This window comes from Coenobita brevimanus, chromosome 94, assembly GCF_032717465.1.
Source record: "Coenobita brevimanus isolate Jiangsu-jjx chromosome 94, ASM3271746v2, whole genome shotgun sequence".
Classification (NCBI taxonomy): Eukaryota; Metazoa; Arthropoda; class Malacostraca; order Decapoda; family Coenobitidae; genus Coenobita; species Coenobita brevimanus.
This window is the reverse complement of record NC_137047.1, coordinates 26523969-26542378: the sequence shown is the minus strand read 5'-3', so window position 1 is coordinate 26542378 and position 18410 is coordinate 26523969. Positions and strand designations below refer to the sequence as shown.

Here is an 18410-nt window from a genome sequence, read left to right as displayed (position 1 = left end):
AGTCATGGAACTCATTTATATTCACAAGTATTCATTCATGTACACCGTAAGTCAAGGTAATTCATTCACACTAGACTCCTTGCTCTAGCCTACAGCAACTCGACACACCCTTTTCTCAGAGGAGCAAGAAGAGGGCGTTGGGAATGAAGTGAAGGGTACATGAAAAGGGACCTGGCATTATGGAGCAGTTCTCAGTAACAAAGTATGGGTGTGTATCGATACTACTATGGGAAAAAGGAGTAATTATGCAATCTACCTAGTGTCGAAATTTAATACACACACCGGTATTACGGTATGAAGAAATTAACTGGAGAACGTGAAACTGAGCAGAGAAAGTAAATATAAATAAATCTAAGGGTGTGAAAGAGGAGATACTGACCGGGACAATAAAAAAAAAAAAAAAAAAAAAAATCTATATTAACTAAACGGTGGCTAACCCTTTGAATTCGATTACGTATTTTTTGTTCTGTTCTCACCACCAGATAATTTATTTTGCTCATGAGGAAACTTCTTGTAGTAAATTGGGTCAGCGGAGACTGTTTCTAATTCCATCATTACCAAACGTCTTACCTAATCTGAATAAAATTGGCTTGTTGCGGCAAGAATATAATGATGTCTTCAGGCTTAAGGGGTTACCGGTATGGATCAAGAGTGACTGTGTGGGCAGAAAAAGTTTGATGCAATTATTTCGAGCACAAATATGGATCGAGAAACTGGCTACGAGCGTGACTAAGGAATACAAAAATGACAACCCCTACAGCTAAATGACCGCGTATCTTATTTCTTCCTACCGACTTTTTTTTTTTTTTTTTTTTTTTTTTTTTTTTTTAAGGAGAAACGTCTGATAGTGGTTAATACAGGCTAAAAATAACCCGTAAATTTCGAGAACCCTCCCTCAGAGTACCGTTCGGTGGTAGTAAGAATAAGATTTTAAAGAGACCATCACTGCGAAGCGCTATGAACCAATTCACTACGACGACAAACTTTTTTATACTCAAGCCACCAACAGACTTTATTTTAAATTAGGAAGGACATTTACAAGCCAAAGGGTTAAAGGAGAACATGGCCCACACTTTCAATTCACAGTCTACCATAAAATGACTTAAATCGTAGAAGGGAGGTAAAGATAAAAAAAAGACAAATTACCAAGTCGCCGTAATGAAGGGATGAGTAGGTAAGGTGTGGCAGACTGTGGGTATGTCAGTTCATATCCACAAGAAAATAAGAACAGATTATTCAAGGGATTTCAACACCCGTAACCTTTCGCTCATTTGAACACCTGCACTTCACCTTTACATCTGAACCAGGTGACTGTGTGTGTGTGTGTGTGTGTGTGTGTGTGTAAACTATCTCTATCTCAACCTAAATACACAGACATACACATACAGAGAGAGAGAGAGAGAGAGAGAGAGAGAGAGAGAGAGAGAGAGAGAGAGTGTGTGTGTGTGTGTGTGTGTGTGTGTGTGTAGATCTATCTCTATCTCAACCTAAATACACAGACACAGACACACACACATACAGAAAGAAAGAGAGAGAGAGAGAGAGAGAGAGAGAGAGAGAGAGAGAGAGAGAAGGGGGGGGTGATTTGTGAAGGTGACTGTGGGTGGGGGTTTAGTGGTGTTGCAATGAGTTAGTGTAAAATGAATGGAGGTGCGGTGGTGTAGGAAAGTGAGATGGTAGGGTGATGGTGTGGTGTGATGGGAGGGTGGTGGTGTGGTGGAGTGTTGTGTGATGGGAGGGTGGTGGTGTGGTGGTGAATGTGGTAAGGTAAGTAGTAAGGTTATCAGTGTGGTGATTAGTGTGGTTGGAAGGATAGTGGTGTGGTGATGATTGTGTCTGGACGGTTTGTGGTGTGGTAGGAAGATCAGTGGTGTGGTGGAGTGTGGAAGGAATGTTGGTGGTGTGGCGACGAGTGTGGTAGGGTCAGTGGTGTGGTAGAAAGATTAGTAGTGTGGTGGTGAGTGTGGTTGGAAGGTTAGTGGTGTGATGTGTGGAGGGAAGGTTGGTGGTGTGGTGGTGAGCGTGGTTGAAAGGCTGGTGGTGTATGGAAAGCGTGGCAGCTGGATGGTGTGGTAGTGAGTGGCAGGAAGGTTAATGGTGTGGTGATGAGTGAGGTTGGAAGGATAGAGTTGCGGTAGGAAGGCTGGTGGTGTGGCAAGAAGGTTAGTGGTGTGGTGATGAGTGCTGTAAGAAGGTTGGTGGTGAGGATGGTAGGAAAGTTGGTGGTGAGTGTGGTAGGAAGGCTAGCGGTGTGGTGGTGAGGGTGGTAGGAAGGCTGGTGGTGAAGGTGGTAGGAAGGCTGACGGTGTGGTAGTGAGTGGTAATGTAGGGAAAGTTAGCATCGCGGAAGTGAGCGTGGAAAGTTGCGATAGGGGTCGTAGTGAGTATGACAAGTTGTGGGTTAGTAGTGTGTGTGAGGTGGAAAGTGTGAGCAAGGTTGAAAGGGTGGTGGTGTGTGGCTGTGGCTGAAAGTGTGGTAGTGGTTGGACGTGTGGCTGTGGTTGAAGTTGTGGTGGTGTGTGGTTGTGGTTGGAAGTGCTGTGGTGTATGGGCATGGCTATCAAAGGACACTGGTGTAAAGGAGCGGTTGTCAAAGGGTGGTGATGTTTGGATGTGGTTGGAAATGTGGTGGTGTGTGCGCGTAGTTGTCAAATTGTGTTGTGTGAGTGTGGCAGTCAGAGTGGTGTTGTGCGAGTGTGGATGGAAGTGTGGTGGTGTGTGGGTAGGGTCAGAATTGTGGTGGTGTGTGGAGAAATGGAGGAAGAGACTGAAAGGTAAAGAACTGTATAATAACTGTTGTACAAGGGATAGTGATAAAAATGTGGGACGAGGGTGCAAGTGAAATAGTGATTGAGGGAAGTAGGAGTATGGAGGTGTATGTTGGTGAATGCGTGCATGCAGGTGAAGCTCTATGTGTGTGTGTGTGTGTGTGTGTGTGTGTGTGTGTGTGTGTGTGTGTGTGTGTGTGTGTGTGTGTGTGTGTGTGTGTGTGTGTGTGTGTGTGTGTGTGTGTGTGTGTGTGTGTGTGTGTGTGTGTGTGTGTGTGTGTGTGTGTGTGTGTGTGTGTGTGTGTGTGTGTGTGTGTGTGTGTGTGTGTGTGTGTGTGTGTGTGTGTGTGTGTGTGTGTGTGTGTGTGTGTGTGTGTGTGTGTGTGTGTGTGTGTGTGTGTGTGTGTGTGTGTGTGTGTGTGTGTGTGTGTGTGTGTGTGTGTGTGTGTGTGTGTGTGTGTGTGTGTGTGTGTGTGTGTGTGTGTGTGTGTGTGTGTGTGTGTGTGTGTGTGTGTGTGTGTGTGTGTGTGTGTGTGTGTGTGTGTGTGTGTGTGTGTGTGTGTGTGTGTGTGTGTGTGTGTGTGTGTGTGTGTGTGTGTGTGTGTGTGTGTGTGTGTGTGTGTGTGTGTGTGTGTGTGTGTGTGTGTGTGTGTGTGTGTGTGTGTGTGTGTGTGTGTGTGTGTGGAGGCAGGTAATATGGTAGTGGTGGTGCGTGTGGTGGTGAGACAGGGTGCGTGGTGTGGTGGGCGCCTCATTTGGTGGGGTGGCCTGAGGCAGGTGGCCACACAGCACAGCGGCCAGTGTCCAGCCGGCACAATAGCCGTCCTGGCGGTATACAACTCACCTTCTGGAGCCGAAGAAGGGCCATGGGTTGTCGTGGGGCAGTCTTAGCGGCGATCCAGGCACCGGGGCAGGGGCGGGGAACCCAGGTGGGGGCGGGCCTGGTGGAGGAGGTGGTGGAACGTGCAGAGGAAGGGGTGGTGGAGGGGGCGGTGGCCCCATGAGCCCCCCCAGTGGGCGGGCTCCCCCAGGCAAAGTGGAGTATGGGGGAGGCACGTGGGAGTGGAGCAGGTCGGGCAGGTGGGCGTCATGGGCGGCAGGCGGCTGCGGATTGGAGTCGGCCACGTCGGTCTGTGTGGGTTGCTGCCCCGAGGCAACCCCTGACCGCTGGGCACGACGCTCCCGCCGTTCCCGTCGCCGCTCACGACGACGCTCTCGTTCTCCTCGCCGCGCCTCTTGCTGCTGTTGCTGCTGCAGATGCGACTGGTGGTGGTTCTGTGGGGGGTGCTGGGTCTGGGGCTGAGCTTGGGCCTGATGGTGAGGCTGGACCTGGGCCTGGGGCTGCTGCTGTGGTTGTTGTTGCAAGGGTACCTGGGTATTCTGATGTACCTGGGCTTGATGCTGCACCTGAGACTGGGTCTGATGTAAAATAACTTGGGGATGTTGCTGTGGCGGGGCCTGGCGCTGGGGGTGGTGTTGCTGGTGCTGGGGTTGAGCCTGGGGCTGCTGTTGGGGGGGCTGGGGCTCCACTGACCCCTGAGGCAACTGCCTGGGCTCCCCTTGGACGCCTGACCTAGAAGGCCGTGGGGCGGGTCTCGGGGGAGGGTTGGCAGGACGAACGTGGTGTATGGGCGTCTCGTGGCCGCAAACACTAGGTGTGGGTGTTGTGGTGGGCGTGGGTACAATCCTGACGCTGGACACTTTAGCTAGTGCACTGACCGCAGGGGGCGGCGCCCCACTCAGCACTACACTGGACACACTTGCCGGCGTGGCACTCAGTAGCGGCACTCGCGACACTCGAGCACTAGCGGGCACCCTGGCTGGGGCCGCCGCGGGTACACTACTGGCAGCGGAGGGCCGCGCGGCACCCCCTGCCTCCACCATTGTTGCTCGCACACTGCCGCAGCCCGTCTCGCGCACCTCCCTCCCAGGTACCGTTTTCTGTACGGGGCTCGTTTTCTGTGGCGTGCCGCAGGGCGAGGCCCCGGGGCTCGCTCTCTCCGCTCCCCCGGCCCCTCGCCCCGCCCCGTCCTCCCCCGCCGCCCTCACCAGGTCCTCGTCCTTCCCTGCCTGGCAGCCCTCGCCACTACTGCTCTCGTGCCTGGCGGCGTCCCTGGCCAACTCCCCGCCAGAGGGGTCGGGGTTGAGATGCCTGGCGGGGCTGAAGTGCCCTGTGGGGTTTGCATGTCTAACGGGGTTGGCTTCTGTAGCAGGGCTGACGGGTTTCGCAGGACTGGTGTGGCTCGCAGGACTAGAGTGCTTGATAGGGCTGGAGTGCTTGGTCGGGCTGGGGTGTTTGGTGGGGTTGTAGTGCTTGGCGGGGCTTGAGAGTTTGATGTGGGTGGACGTGATATGGTCCTGGCGTGGGGGAAGGCTGGGGCGGCGGGTGTGGCAGGGAAGGGAAGGAGGAAGGGAACGGGGCTGCTTGCTAAGGGAGGAGCGGACGTGCTCCTCGGGTGGCAGTGTCCTCAGGTGGACGCTAACCAGGGGACGCCGGCTCCCAGGGCGGCCCTCACCTAGTCCATCTAGGTCGAATCCAACATTATCGAAGCCACCTGAGTCCCTTTTGAACGTGGTCGTGGGCGTGGGTGTGGGCGGAAAGGAACGGAGAAGCAGTGCGGCATCCAGTGAGCAGGGTCCGCCCCCCGGAGGGTCCAAGAGCCCCACACGGGACACCCTGCGAGGCTCCGCCATGGTGGTAGTGGCGCCTCACAACTCCACACCACCGGCCATCACCATCACCATCACCGCCGCGCCACCCACACCTGAAACGACAACACCAAGTCAGTCACACCAACACACTGTAAAGTACTTAGCTCGTATTCCCCGTCCGCTAAGGTAGATTTCTAGGACCTCTTCCATACTATTTATTTCTGCAGTACAGGGTTATATTACTGTTACGTTATAGTTCTCTTGTATGAGATTTATGCCTACTATGTGGATATCATTATTATCAAAGTACCATGAAAGACAATTCCGCAGTGTAACAGGCCAAACAAATCCCTGAGAAAGAGGTGTTTGAAAAGATCGTAAACTGACGAGAATACGGCCCTGATTCCACCTAAGCTAGGTTAAAGAATACGGCTGTTTTTTATGGACCTGAGCTCGTTTAGATCTGGCAGACCAGATTAGGGGCAATAAGGCACAACTGCAGGTCAGAGAAATAAGTGATGATGTAACAGTGTATAGTGCACCAGTACTGGATGCGTAACAGATACATGTAACAAGACTCGTAACAAGACTCGTAACAAGATACGTAACAGACACATCAGAACTAAAAATACTACGTTCACTGTAGATTAACTTTTTACGTCACACTACTGTCACCCGCCTTCAACCTCTCGCTGCTTGTAGGTACAGTCGCATCAGAAGCAGTGTTGCCTCTCCCGCCTGTCTCCATGAACTCTGGAAATTGATGAAATAGAGGAATACGACACTGATGGCGCTGATCCGTGCCAAGATAGTGCCGTCAGTGTGAGGTATTGCAGATTCACTAATTTCCAGAGACCATGGAGAAAAAAGGTAGGAGAGACGACAAGACTTCTGATGCCGACTGTGTATTGGGGTACGTAATTTTATTGTGGCTGAAACAAGGCGATTTTACCTACATGGAGGAGATCTCACTAGTCAGTCAGATATGCACATACGTTTATCCAGTATTCATAGTCACGTTTTCCGTCACACTATTACCACTCATTATTATTATTATTATTATTATTATTATTACTAATGAGAGGTGTATGCGAAGTCGGAATCTGGCTCTCTGTTATTTCTTATTTTTTTCTTGGATGGGACAATTTTGCGGGCGTCTGGCCTTTGGTTCCTACTTCCTTGATTTAAATACATAAATACAAACATACATATATATATATATATATATATATATATATATATATATATATATATATATATATATATATACAACTTTTCCTTCAGTAACCCGACACACCCACAACACCGACAGAAAAGAAGGGAAAAACAGAGGGAGACAACCAGGAAAATAACAAAACCAGAAACCTTAGCACCAAAGAGGTTCAAGTTTGTCCAAACCTAAATAACTGTATATACCTAACAAAATGAACGAGATCCACTGAAAACTGTATCTCCAAAGCAAGAGAGCGTTGACGTATTATGAAGCCTAATTATCCATTTAAGTGGCCCCTCAGCTATAGCCACTTCACTCCGATGACTTAAGAAGTTCCAATAATGCCATTACCAGACCATTACAATGACTACTGGAGACACACTTAACCTGCAGGAGATAAATTCAGTCTTCACTGACCTCTTCATTACTCTATTTTTTCCTACATTAACTTGGCCTAAAAAATATCTGCAACAATAAATAGGTGCTAGACTATAATGCTAGTCACGTAGTAGTGCAACACGTATGATATGGATGTACAGCGATGGCATTGCCTTATTATGCCGTCCAACTACGTGAAATGAGCCTAAAAAAGAACGAAAATCTGTCCAGGTTAGTGTAAAAGGAGTATAGAAGTCGATCCTAGGAATAACAATTTAGTCTATAGGTTGTACTAAGTAACTAAGCTAATATGAAAGGATTATATACCGACCAGCCCACTGCGCCGCGCCACTCACACAGAAAGATCAGTCACTCAGGCAATCATCTTATTGTCTATTAGGCCACTTCATCAGCTGCCCGATAAGCCAGCGTGAAATTAGGCCATCAGTAAATCGGTCAGCCTTAAAATCCGATTGCAATTTAACCAGTCAATTGGAGGGAGTCAGAGAGAGAACGGGGTAGTTGTTATATTTCGGGAATTTATGGCTATTTTATCAGTTACAGGTCAGTTAGTCCAGTCAAAGGTCAGTCAGTTAGTCGGTAAATAGTAGTTAGTCCAGTCAAAGGTCAGTCAGTTAGTCGGTAAATAGTCAGTCAGTGGGTTATTCTTAGGTTTAGTCAGTCCACAACCAAAAGCTTAAGTTATAATTCTAGTCACAATCACGAGGTCAAACACCCAGATAGGCAGTCAATCAGTCGACCAACCAGTCATTTTTTTTTCAACAGTCACATCTACACAGTCGGTCATTCATTAACCCCATCAGTCATTAAATCACCGACCATCAAAAAAAGTCATTCAGCCAGTCAGTCGCTTATTTACATGCCGTCACTCCAGTTAGTCAGTCGTTCACTCAGCCAGTCCATTTACTCCATCAAACCAGTCACTCGTCTTCAGTCACACATACCCCCGTAGACGTTAATTAATTACTTAATTCATTCATCCACACAATCACCCATTCATCAAACTAATCATTCATCTTCAATCAGTTACTCATCCCCTTAACCATTCGTTCACTCACTCATTCATTCATTCATTTACTCATACAATCCCACCAATCCAATCATTTATCAATCAGTCAGTCACCTCGGAGCCGTTCACTCATTCACGAACACAATCACTCATCCAAAAAAAACAGTCATTTACCTTCCAGTCAGTCACTCGTCCAGTCACTCATTCACACAGTCGGACACTTAGCCAGTCACAATCTACGATACTGCCACTTGATCCACACAGTCAGCCACCCAGCCTCTCAAGTATCCTAACATTTGATTACGCAGTCAGTCTTCTATTTACTTAACACTTAGACACCTAACCATCCACACAACCCATCATACCTTTATCCATACAATCACTTCGTCAGTTATTTACCTGTCCATCAACAAAACTGATCATTCAAACAGTTATTCATCCACATGTCCAACCACTCACTCATCCATCCATACAATCGGTCCATCAGCCATGTCATTATCCGTACTGTTGTTCATCCACATACCCGACCACTCTACCAGTCACCCCTCAAGCGAGAAAGTCAGCTAAGAAATCAGTGTGTGAGCGTGAAGGAGCGAGTCATTCAGGCAGTGAAGTTATCCACCCACATACTCTTCCACTCAATCAGTCATTCATCCGTAAAGAGATAAGCCGTACCTCGTCACCCACCTCGTCAGTCCACCATCCAAATAGACATCCAACCACATGGTCGATCGTCCAGACAGTTATTCATACACACAATCTAACATATGGCTAGTGACTCATGTATATACTCGATCATCCACTCAGTTATCCATCCACGTACCACTGCGCCGGTCACTCCTCCATTGAGACAGTCAGCTCAGGTATCGGTAGGTGGGTGAGGAAGCGACAATTCAGTCATCCAATCACCTACGCTAAGTTAAAAGTTCATCCACACAATTAGACAAACAGCAAGTCAACCATCCAGTCACTCGTACACATCAGCGATCATCCAGAGTTATTCCTCCACACAGTAGATCACTCCACGTCATTCCTCCAAGCCATCCAGTAGGCAATGAGTGTGTGGGTGAGGGAGGGAGCGAGAGGGAGACCACAGGTATGGCCAGGTAAGCGGACACGTCGAGGGAAGCTTTATTAGGAGACCACACACTCATCTTTTTTTTTTTCTTTCCTCTCCCTCGGGTATGGGAAGACATCAGTGAAAGGCTGGAAGCTTTATTAGGGAAGACACACACTATCTGCTCTTTCGTCATATACTCATCTTCTCTCTTCTCTTTTGATTTCTCTGTACGGTAAGGTCTAGCGAGGCTTCATTAAGGACGCATTATTGAGAAACCACACAATCATCTTCTGTTTTTGTGTCTTGTCTTGCCTTTTACTTCTTCCATGAGAGAGAGAGAGAGAGAGAGAGAGAGAGAGAGAGTAGCTTGGTAACTTACGGCCCATACTAGGTAGTCCATATTTTCTTTTTAATGGAAACACTTACTTGCTACTTGAAGGCCATTAACAGTTATATATAAAGCTCTTCCCAACCCTCCGGAAATGAACCGTAATGGAAACGAGTACGGGAAACACCTGGTTGGACTGACAAACACGAAGGAATTTAATCTATTCAATCTCAGGACAATGTTTATAATTTACTCGTGTTTCCTCAAGACTTTTCTGTTCAATTTAAGACTCCTTCCTTGTAGTGAAAACGATAATGAAGAGTGCATCTAACCTCTCAAGTTCGAAAGGTCTTCCCTAATATGAGCACAAATGTCTGGTGGTCATATGAATAAAAAAAAGAAAAAAGAAAAAGTGGTCCTCGTATTGCAGCATTTTATGGAATGGAAGAAAGTTGTCAATTTTTAGAAACTGTATAGCTTATCACAATTTTTACAGAGGTCCACAGCAGTCTAAATTAGGATAAGACTAACTGCATGTATGTCGTAGGTGTCCTCTTAATGCAATACACAAAGTATATCCAACAAGTATAATTACAGTATGGATGCAGCTAACAGGAGGTTATGTATTCTAACCTTTAAAAGACTGTACCGCATTTTTGTACCGTTTATGACATCATTCGGGCACGTTCCATTTGTTTAGTTTGTTATGACCATGGAAGAATTCAGTGTGTGTGTGTGTGTGTGTGTGTGTGTGTGTGTGTGTGTGTGTGTGTGTTTTGAGAGAGAGAGAGAGAGAGAGAGAGAGAGAGAGAGAGAGAGAGAGATTTCATTAACACAGCCAGAGGAAGAAAAAGACGGAGTAAGAGAGACGGGGACCTTGGCCACTCTACCACCAGGGGGCCATGACGGAGCACTCAAGGACCGTTCTGTGGGAAATTACTGGTGTGGCCTTCCTTACTGACGGCCCTGGTATCCTGTCTCACTCAGTACGCCCTGCCTCACCCTCCTGCCTGCATCATCCAACGGCCTACCTCATCATCCCGCCTGCCAGGTACTCCCTTCCTCACTTCTCCCTGCCTGCTTGATACTCCCTACCTGACTCTGCCTGCCAGCCTCGGTTCTCCTCCATCCCTCTCCTACCTGCCTCGGCTCTCCCCCCCTTCACCCTCCTGTCTGTCTCTGTCCCCCCGCACCCCTCTTGTCTGCCTCGGTACTCCCTGCCTCACCTGCCTGCCAGTCTCAATGTCGGCCTTCTTCCCTTCTTCGGTATTCCCTGCCTACCTTGGAACTCCCTGCCTCACCTTCTTGACTGACTCCCCTACCTCACCCTCCTTCCACCCTTGCCTTGTTCTTCTTTCCTTCACCCTTTGCCTCATTTCCTTTCTTGCTTGCACCACCTTTTTGCCTTCCTCGAAGCATCCTGCCCCGCCTTCCACTAACTAAAGTATCACGTTAGACATTACTCACATCCCAACCTCCTGGCCTTTGTACGGTATTATCTTCCTTAATCGGTAATCACACTTCCACGAGCAGAGAGCCAAACAACCAGTACTCGATTCATCTACTTAACCTCTTCAATTCGGTGATATTTATTTTATTCTTGTCCCTTCCATTCGTCTGTATTCAGCTTTATAATTACTGAGAGACTTACTGGAGACTGCTTCTAGTTCCTCCACTGCGAAGTATCCGTCATATCGTCTGGTGATAGCATGAGTATAATTCAATGGCGTAATGGTAGTGAAGGGCTTCAGTGCTACTGCGCTTGCTATTGTTATCTGCTAGAGCTGCCAGTTTCCTAGCAGTCTCCATAAAAAATTGTTTTACACACTGGGTTACTAATTTGTGAAAAAAGATTCTATACTATCTGGTTATTGCCGAGTCGATGATGATGGATGACTGATGTAGATGACAATGATGATGACGATGACACAATGTTATTAGCTTTTGAACCAGTCTAGTGAACAGTTTAAGACTATTTCATTATGCTCTGACACGATCTCGAGACGGTATAAAGCAACTACTGACCACAAATATACCTGCTTATCTGCCATCCAGTTTTTTTTTTTTTTTTTTTTTAATCTGTCTTAAGTAGCCTGTAACGTAATGTTCTATACTGCTCAGTTCTCTAATTTAACCTATGGATAATCCCTCTCTCTCTCTCTCTACCTACCTACCTATCTGTCAGTATCTATCTATCTATCTATCCATCTACCTATCTGTCTATATCTATCTATCTATCCATCTAACTATATACCACCTTCCTCTACTACTAAAAACATTTTACTTACTGTCCACTACCCTAACTAGCCGCTTATCCCTCTACCAATCTCCTCATACTGTATATTTAACTCCATACCTACCCACCCACCCACCAATATCTACTAGACAATGTACCCTGCCTGTATACTTCTCCATCAGTCTACTTACGCACCTATCTGCCTGCCTGCCCCTCCCCACCCCCTCTACGCACCACACTATTTCCCCATCCACCTACCTACCTACCTGTTATCGTTTCTCTCACTCATATTCACCTCACTCACCTACTTACCTTGCTAGCAGTTATCTCCCTACTTATGTGCTATAAATCTACCTACCTTATTTACCCATACTTCATTTTGCTTATCTATACAATCCACTTCCTTTTAACGTATTACCCAAGAAATGTACTACTTTGTTTTTATATCTCCTTACCTACCTACCAAGCCATCCATCCATTTACCTACCTACTTCATTATCTTACCTACCAATCAAACAATTAATTTACCTTTATACTTCAAAATCTACCTACCAATCAATCAAATCATCTACCTTCATACTTTATTATCTTACCTACCAACCAATCAACTCATTTACCTTTATACCTGAACACGTTACTTACCTACCAAACAATCAACCTCTCTCTGTTATATATTCACCTGATATTCTGTTCCCATATCCACAATCTATCACAGTCGATCGGTGTATATCAGTCTCTCAACTAATCTACATCAACCACTCTATATCTCAGTCAAATCAATCTTGCTATCTACTTCTCTTCCAGGCAGTCTATCAGCCAATCAATCTATCTATGTACCTCCCTGCCCACCCTCTTATAAACCATTCCAACATCGCCCTCCTATAATCATGCGAATTTTCCCATACATGAAATAACCACAGCAAGATTGATAAGGGCATGAGGAAGGGTAAAGGCAAAGGACAAGGGCTATACTGCACACACACACGAGAGAGAGAGAGAGAGAGAGAATCTACAGTGCTACAAAAACAATGACAACACAAGAACAAGGAAGGAACAAAGACAATACAAAGAGCCACAACCTATTCCTGCACCGCTTAATTGCCTTTTACAAGAAGCAGAAAATCCACATTGAGGTCTCTCTTTCGAACAACAGTAATAATAATAATAATAATAATAATAATAATAATAATAAATATAATAATGAGCAATCCGAGCTTGCGAATCTCCGCCATGGCTGAACAATCCCTTGGGTGTGTGGTAGACCTTATGGAGAGGTTATCTTGTAATTTTTGCGCAAGCACTGTAGGCATTAATTATAGAGTTAGAAGCAAAAATGTTGAAACTGCCACTATCCCGCAATGGTATTAAAAAAAAAATTCCTGGATCCGTGTGATGATTCGGACCAAGACTGTTCCCTGGGCCATACCCTACCCCTCCAAAAAATTTCAGCAAAATCCGTTCATAACTTTTTGAGTAATACTACTAAAAGACAGACAGACAGACAGACAAACCAACGCTGGCAAAAACATAACTTCCTTGGCGGAGGTAATAATACCATACGAAAGGACAAACAATCCTGTGTTCGGAGTAGGGCAGCCCCGATATAAAACTATAATACTCCTGAGCACTGAAAGGTACCGCTACCAGATCGACTTACTTCACTAACATCATTTTTGGTGAGAGAAAAAAATTTGTTTATGAACCTTACGGCCCAGTTCAGGTGGTCCGTCCTTTATATTAATTGACAGTCTTGCTTTATTCGCCAGAGCAAGAAGACCGCATCGTGAATGGCACGGCCTTCACCCCAACTAGAGAACTTTACCACCACAGCGCAATTGTTCTCACCTGAAAGATCCCTAACCCAGTTCACTTGATGGCCAGAAGGCAAGGAGACTCATTCATAACCCTATCTAAGGTCCGTCAAATTTCATAACACAACTTACTACTGATCCAGTTCCGTTAGATGAAAACAAACCGACTATGAACAACCAGCTAACTAGGCACTATCCTATATCAGTCCTTCTATACTACTCTCCAAGCTACCTCCCCATCACTTGCCCATAATTTTCATCTTCCTCCTCATTACAATCTTAAGTCGCCCTCCTAGCCAGTTCTCATTACTCCCCCTTCTCCTCCACTTAAACCTCTTTATTTCCCCTACCGTCTCCCTCTCCCATTCTCTCCATCATTTCACTTTCGTTCTCTCTCCCTTTTGGTATTCCGCCTCCTCTAGCCACAATACCTCTTCTTTATCCATATCTTTCTCTCCTTTCGTTTTCGTTTTTCGTCATGCGTCTCTTCCCGTTATTTGTCCCCTCCTCTCTCTCTCTCTCTCTCTCATTTCACTTAACTCCCTTCCCCTGTCCTCATCTCTCCCTACGAACTCTCATCTCTACCCTCTCCCTATCCCTTCCCTACCTACCTCATCCCCCTATCTTAATTTTGGGATAGGGGAGAAGAAGAAGGAGGATAGAGAGAACGAAAGTGGAGGGGAAAGGGGGTAATGGGGATGAAGAGGGAAAAGGGAAAGGAAGAGAAGGGGAGAGAAGGGAGGGGGACGTGTTGATGACGGAGGGGTACAAAGGAAGGAAATTATGCCATCAGGAGGGTAAAAAGAATGAAACTCAGACCTTGTGATTATATTGTGCAGGAGGGGAGAGAAAGTGGGACCGTCAGGGGAAGGGAACGGAGGGACGTAATGGGCTAAGTGGAGGGAGACATGGGTGGAGGTGGGAAAGTGGAAGGAGACATGGGTGGAGGTGGAATGGTGGAGGGTGATATGGGTGGTGTTGGGATGGTGGAGGGAGGAATGGTGAAGGGAGACATGGGTGGTGGTGGGATGGTGGAGGGAGACATGGGTGGTGGTGGGATAGTGGAGGGAGACATGGACGGTGCTGGGATGGTGAAGGGAGACATGGGTGGTGGTGGGATGGTGGAGGGAGACATGGACGGTGCTGGGATGGTGGAGGGAGACATGTGGGATGGTGGAGGGAGATGTGGGTGGAGGTAGTATGTTTAGATGAGGCACCGAGGTGGAAGGATATATGCACATATGGGCTGCTGAGAAGGTGGACGAAGAGGCCTGTGTAGGTGGGATGTTGAGTTGGTAGATGAAAAGATGTGCAGGATGTAGAGGGACAAACCTGAGTAAAGAATGTTGGAGTGAGAGGAACGAGGTGAGATTGAGACTGGTTGAAGGAGGAATGGAAATGTAGGTTCAAGTGGAGATGGGATGGAAGTGAAATTAGTGGATCTAAAAAAAGTCACGAGGTTGGGAGAGGAGTGAGCGTATAAATGGATTAAAAAATGGTAGTATAGGTATGGTAGTTATAAATATTAGAGGTGAATGGAAGTGCAGGTGATTACAGGTGGTTGAGGAGATAAGGGTATGATTTGTGCTGTAGCTAGTCAGGGGAGGTATAATTAAAATGAGACTAAGTGGTGGGGGGTAAGAAGGGAAGGGGGTGGAGATGCAGAGAGACTTTAAAGGGATTCAGTAGAGCGCATACCTCTGCTACGCCATGTTGAGCCGGTACAAAGTGAGGGTTACCAGTGTCCTTGTGTGCGTATTTTCACCAAAATTGAATAACCTCAACCTTGGGTCACCAGAAACATCCCCACAAAGCATCCATCATGATTCTCCCATTTATTTATTTTTTTTTCTGCAATGTGGTGGACGGACAGGTAGACAGACAGAATGGATTAAGTACGTAACATTTCCAGCTTCAGCAACGTGGGTACATATACGGTAGGAAAAAAATATCAAAACATTATGTAACAAAGAACGAAACATTTAGAAATACTTTACTTCTTGCACTTTATTTTTCAGAATCATACATTATAATCCACCAGATCACGCAGTAAAGGATAATAATATAGTATCACTCTGGAAATTTAGTTGTTTGCAAATAAAAACCAGACACAACAAAACGTGTAGCAAAATATCGTTCGGTGTCACACTCGTATTATAGACACACATCGCAATGCCTCTTCAAAAGCGATTTAATGTCTATTTCACCATTATATCCTCTGGTACTTTACTGCTGCAGACTAAAACGATATTGAAAAGATACGAACAGCACAAAAATACAGGTATGCTGTATGCAAGTATTAATAAAAAATGTAAATAAATAAATGAAAGGTATGTTGTATGCAAGTATTAATAAAAAATGTAAATAAATAAATGAATAAAAATAAAATCAACCAAACAGGTGGATGTGATAGGAAGCGTTATGAGGAACACACTGAGGTGGTTTGGCCATGTGGAGAGGATGGAGGGTCAAAGACTGACGAAGAGAGTGTATGTGAGTGAGGTGGAGGGGGAAAGAGGGAGGGGGAGGCCGAGGATGAGATGGAGAGATGGGGTGGAGAGGTATATGAGAGAGGGGGGTGTGAGTTGGGAGCAGGAGAGTGAAATGGCGGGGGACAGGGCGACTTGGAGGCGATTTGTTTGTGGCCACCCCAAACGGGATTGAGGCGTCTGGCAATAGATAGATAGATAGGTGCTCTGATGACTCCTATCCCAACCAGAAATGGCATCAATCTTACGGGTAACGATACTACTGTTGACTGTATAAATGGAGGGGAGAGGAGGAACTATACAGAGGGAAGATGTAAAGGATGGGAAGATGGAGGAACTATAGGATGAGGTGGAGGAGGAATTATTGGATGGGGAGAGGGAGGAACTACAGGATGGGGGGAGGGAGGACCTATAAGATGAGGAGAGGGAGGAACTATAGGATGGGGAGAGGGAGGAACTTATATGATGAGGAGAGGGAGGAACCTATATGATGGGGAGAGGGAGGACCTATAAGATGAAGAGAGGGAGGACCTATAAGATGAAGAGAGGAAGGAACTATAGGATGGAGAGTATAAACACAAGGGGAGTGGGAACAAGAGGACGCATGAGTGGATGGAAAATAGAAGTGAGTATGGACGTGTAAAAGTGACAATGAATGACAATGGACTTAACCACTTCCCTCAAACGTGGTATTCTGTTTTCTAGTTTGAGGTACCCTATTTTCTATTACTGCTAGACGACAGTATTAAGCCTGGGAGAGACTTTTCGAAGTGGAAGAGATAGAACTGATAGATAAAGCCTACACAGACTCATTCACCACTCTAAATCTGTTAATAAAACTATAAAGGCAAGATATGAATATAAAAGCACACCAAAGAACAATACGGGGTTAATTTCCTCGGTGACCTTAAATCTATCCTCACTAACTCCAGATAATTATGTTAAATTTGGGAAGGCCTCACGTGGTTCTTGGGTTAATGAAGGTTATATCTGACCACTTCAGCCCGAAAAGTCTCTCCTAACAAGGCTAGTGGCGTCTGGAACTATACTCTGTTCACATTAACTAGGCGTAAATTTTCCATCTCTCCATCCAGAGCTCTAAGAAGACAGTAACAGTAGATAAGATACCTGTCGGGAAGAAGTGATATAGAAAGCACGTACAATAAAGCCCTAGTATTGTCGTATTCTGCCACTGAGCTACAGGGAAATAAGGCTTAAATGGACGAAAATCCCTGCCAAGTTGTGGTGAATCAACTATAGGAAGGATGAGCTAAGAATCCCCCTTGGACTCAGTTAAAAGATGATAAGGGACGATAAGGATTGTGAGTTGATGAAGGTACAAGATTAAGGACGGTGGAGACGGAGGGTGGGGGTGGAGGATGGAGATGCTGGATGAGGTGGATGGATGACGTGGAAGGAATGAGTGGCTGCTGAGAGTAGAGAGAGGAAACAATTTCTGAGTTAATTTCCCTCTCATCTGAATTCATAAGACGACCTCTCTCCCTCTCTCTCTCTCTCTCTGCCTGTTTGTGTCTGTCTGTCTGTCTTTCTGCGTCTGTCAGTGTGTGTCTGTCTGTCTGTCTGTGTCTGCCTGTCTTTATCTATCTGTGTATGTCTGTTTGTGTCTGCCTGCGTCTGTATCTGTCTGTCTGCCTGTCTGTCAGTGTCTGTCTGTCCGTCTCTGTGTGTGTGTGTGTGTGTGTGTGTGTGTGTGTGTGTGTGTGTGTGTGTGTGTGTGTGTGTGTGTGTGTGTGTGTGTGTGTGTGTGTGTCTCTCTCTCTCTCTCTGACCTCCATAACACGCAGGAAAGTCCCAATTAGCAAACAGGGAGCCCTCACACTGCTCTCCCTCCCTCCCACTCTCTCCAGTTCCCTCCCACTCTCACATCACACTCTCCCTCACTCCCTCATTCACCATTCTCCCTCTCTCTTACCACTCCCTCTATCTGTCTCTCTCCCCTCCCTCCCTCTCGTCACTCTCTTTCCCTTTCGTCATGTCTTCTCTCCCTATTATTATCACTATTTCTTCTTTCCTCTCTCCCTCTCATCGTTCTGCCTCACTCCCTCCCAAATCATTCTCCCTCACCCTCCACGTCTTCCCCTCTCAACTTCCTCACCCGCCCCTCCCACTCGCCCTCTCACATCATTCACACACCCTTTCAGTCTCACCACTCTCCCTCTCACAAAGCTCCCTCCCTTCCTCCTCTCTTCATTCTCCTCCCTTTCTCACCATTCTTCCTCCCTCTCTTCCCTTTCAACACTCTCCTTCACTTCCCTTCTCACCACCCACTCACCCTCCCTCCATCCCTGCCCCCTCGCTCTCACACTATTCTCCTATCTCCCTTTCTCACTACTCTCTCACACTCACTCACTCACTCACCTTTTCAGTCGCTCTGCATTTTCTTTAATCTCTATTTACTGGACGAAGTAGAAACAAACCAGTCAT

The 18410-nt window shown here is 46.4% G+C and overlaps 1 protein-coding gene across 1 annotated transcript in view; it reads right to left on the bottom strand.

Annotated features, from left to right (window-relative positions):
* Positions 1-18410, bottom strand: part of LOC145412869 (uncharacterized) — a 409292-nt gene that overhangs the window by 374989 nt on the left and 15893 nt on the right. Inside the window, exons 2-4 of the mRNA XM_080282669.1 lie at positions 5116-5476; positions 4176-4929; positions 3613-4043 (exon numbers count right to left, since the gene is read on the bottom strand). Of these exons, the coding sequence (XP_080138795.1) occupies positions 3613-4043; positions 4176-4929; positions 5116-5476 (1546 nt within the window). The remainder of the gene's footprint in view (positions 1-3612; positions 4044-4175; positions 4930-5115; positions 5477-18410) is intronic.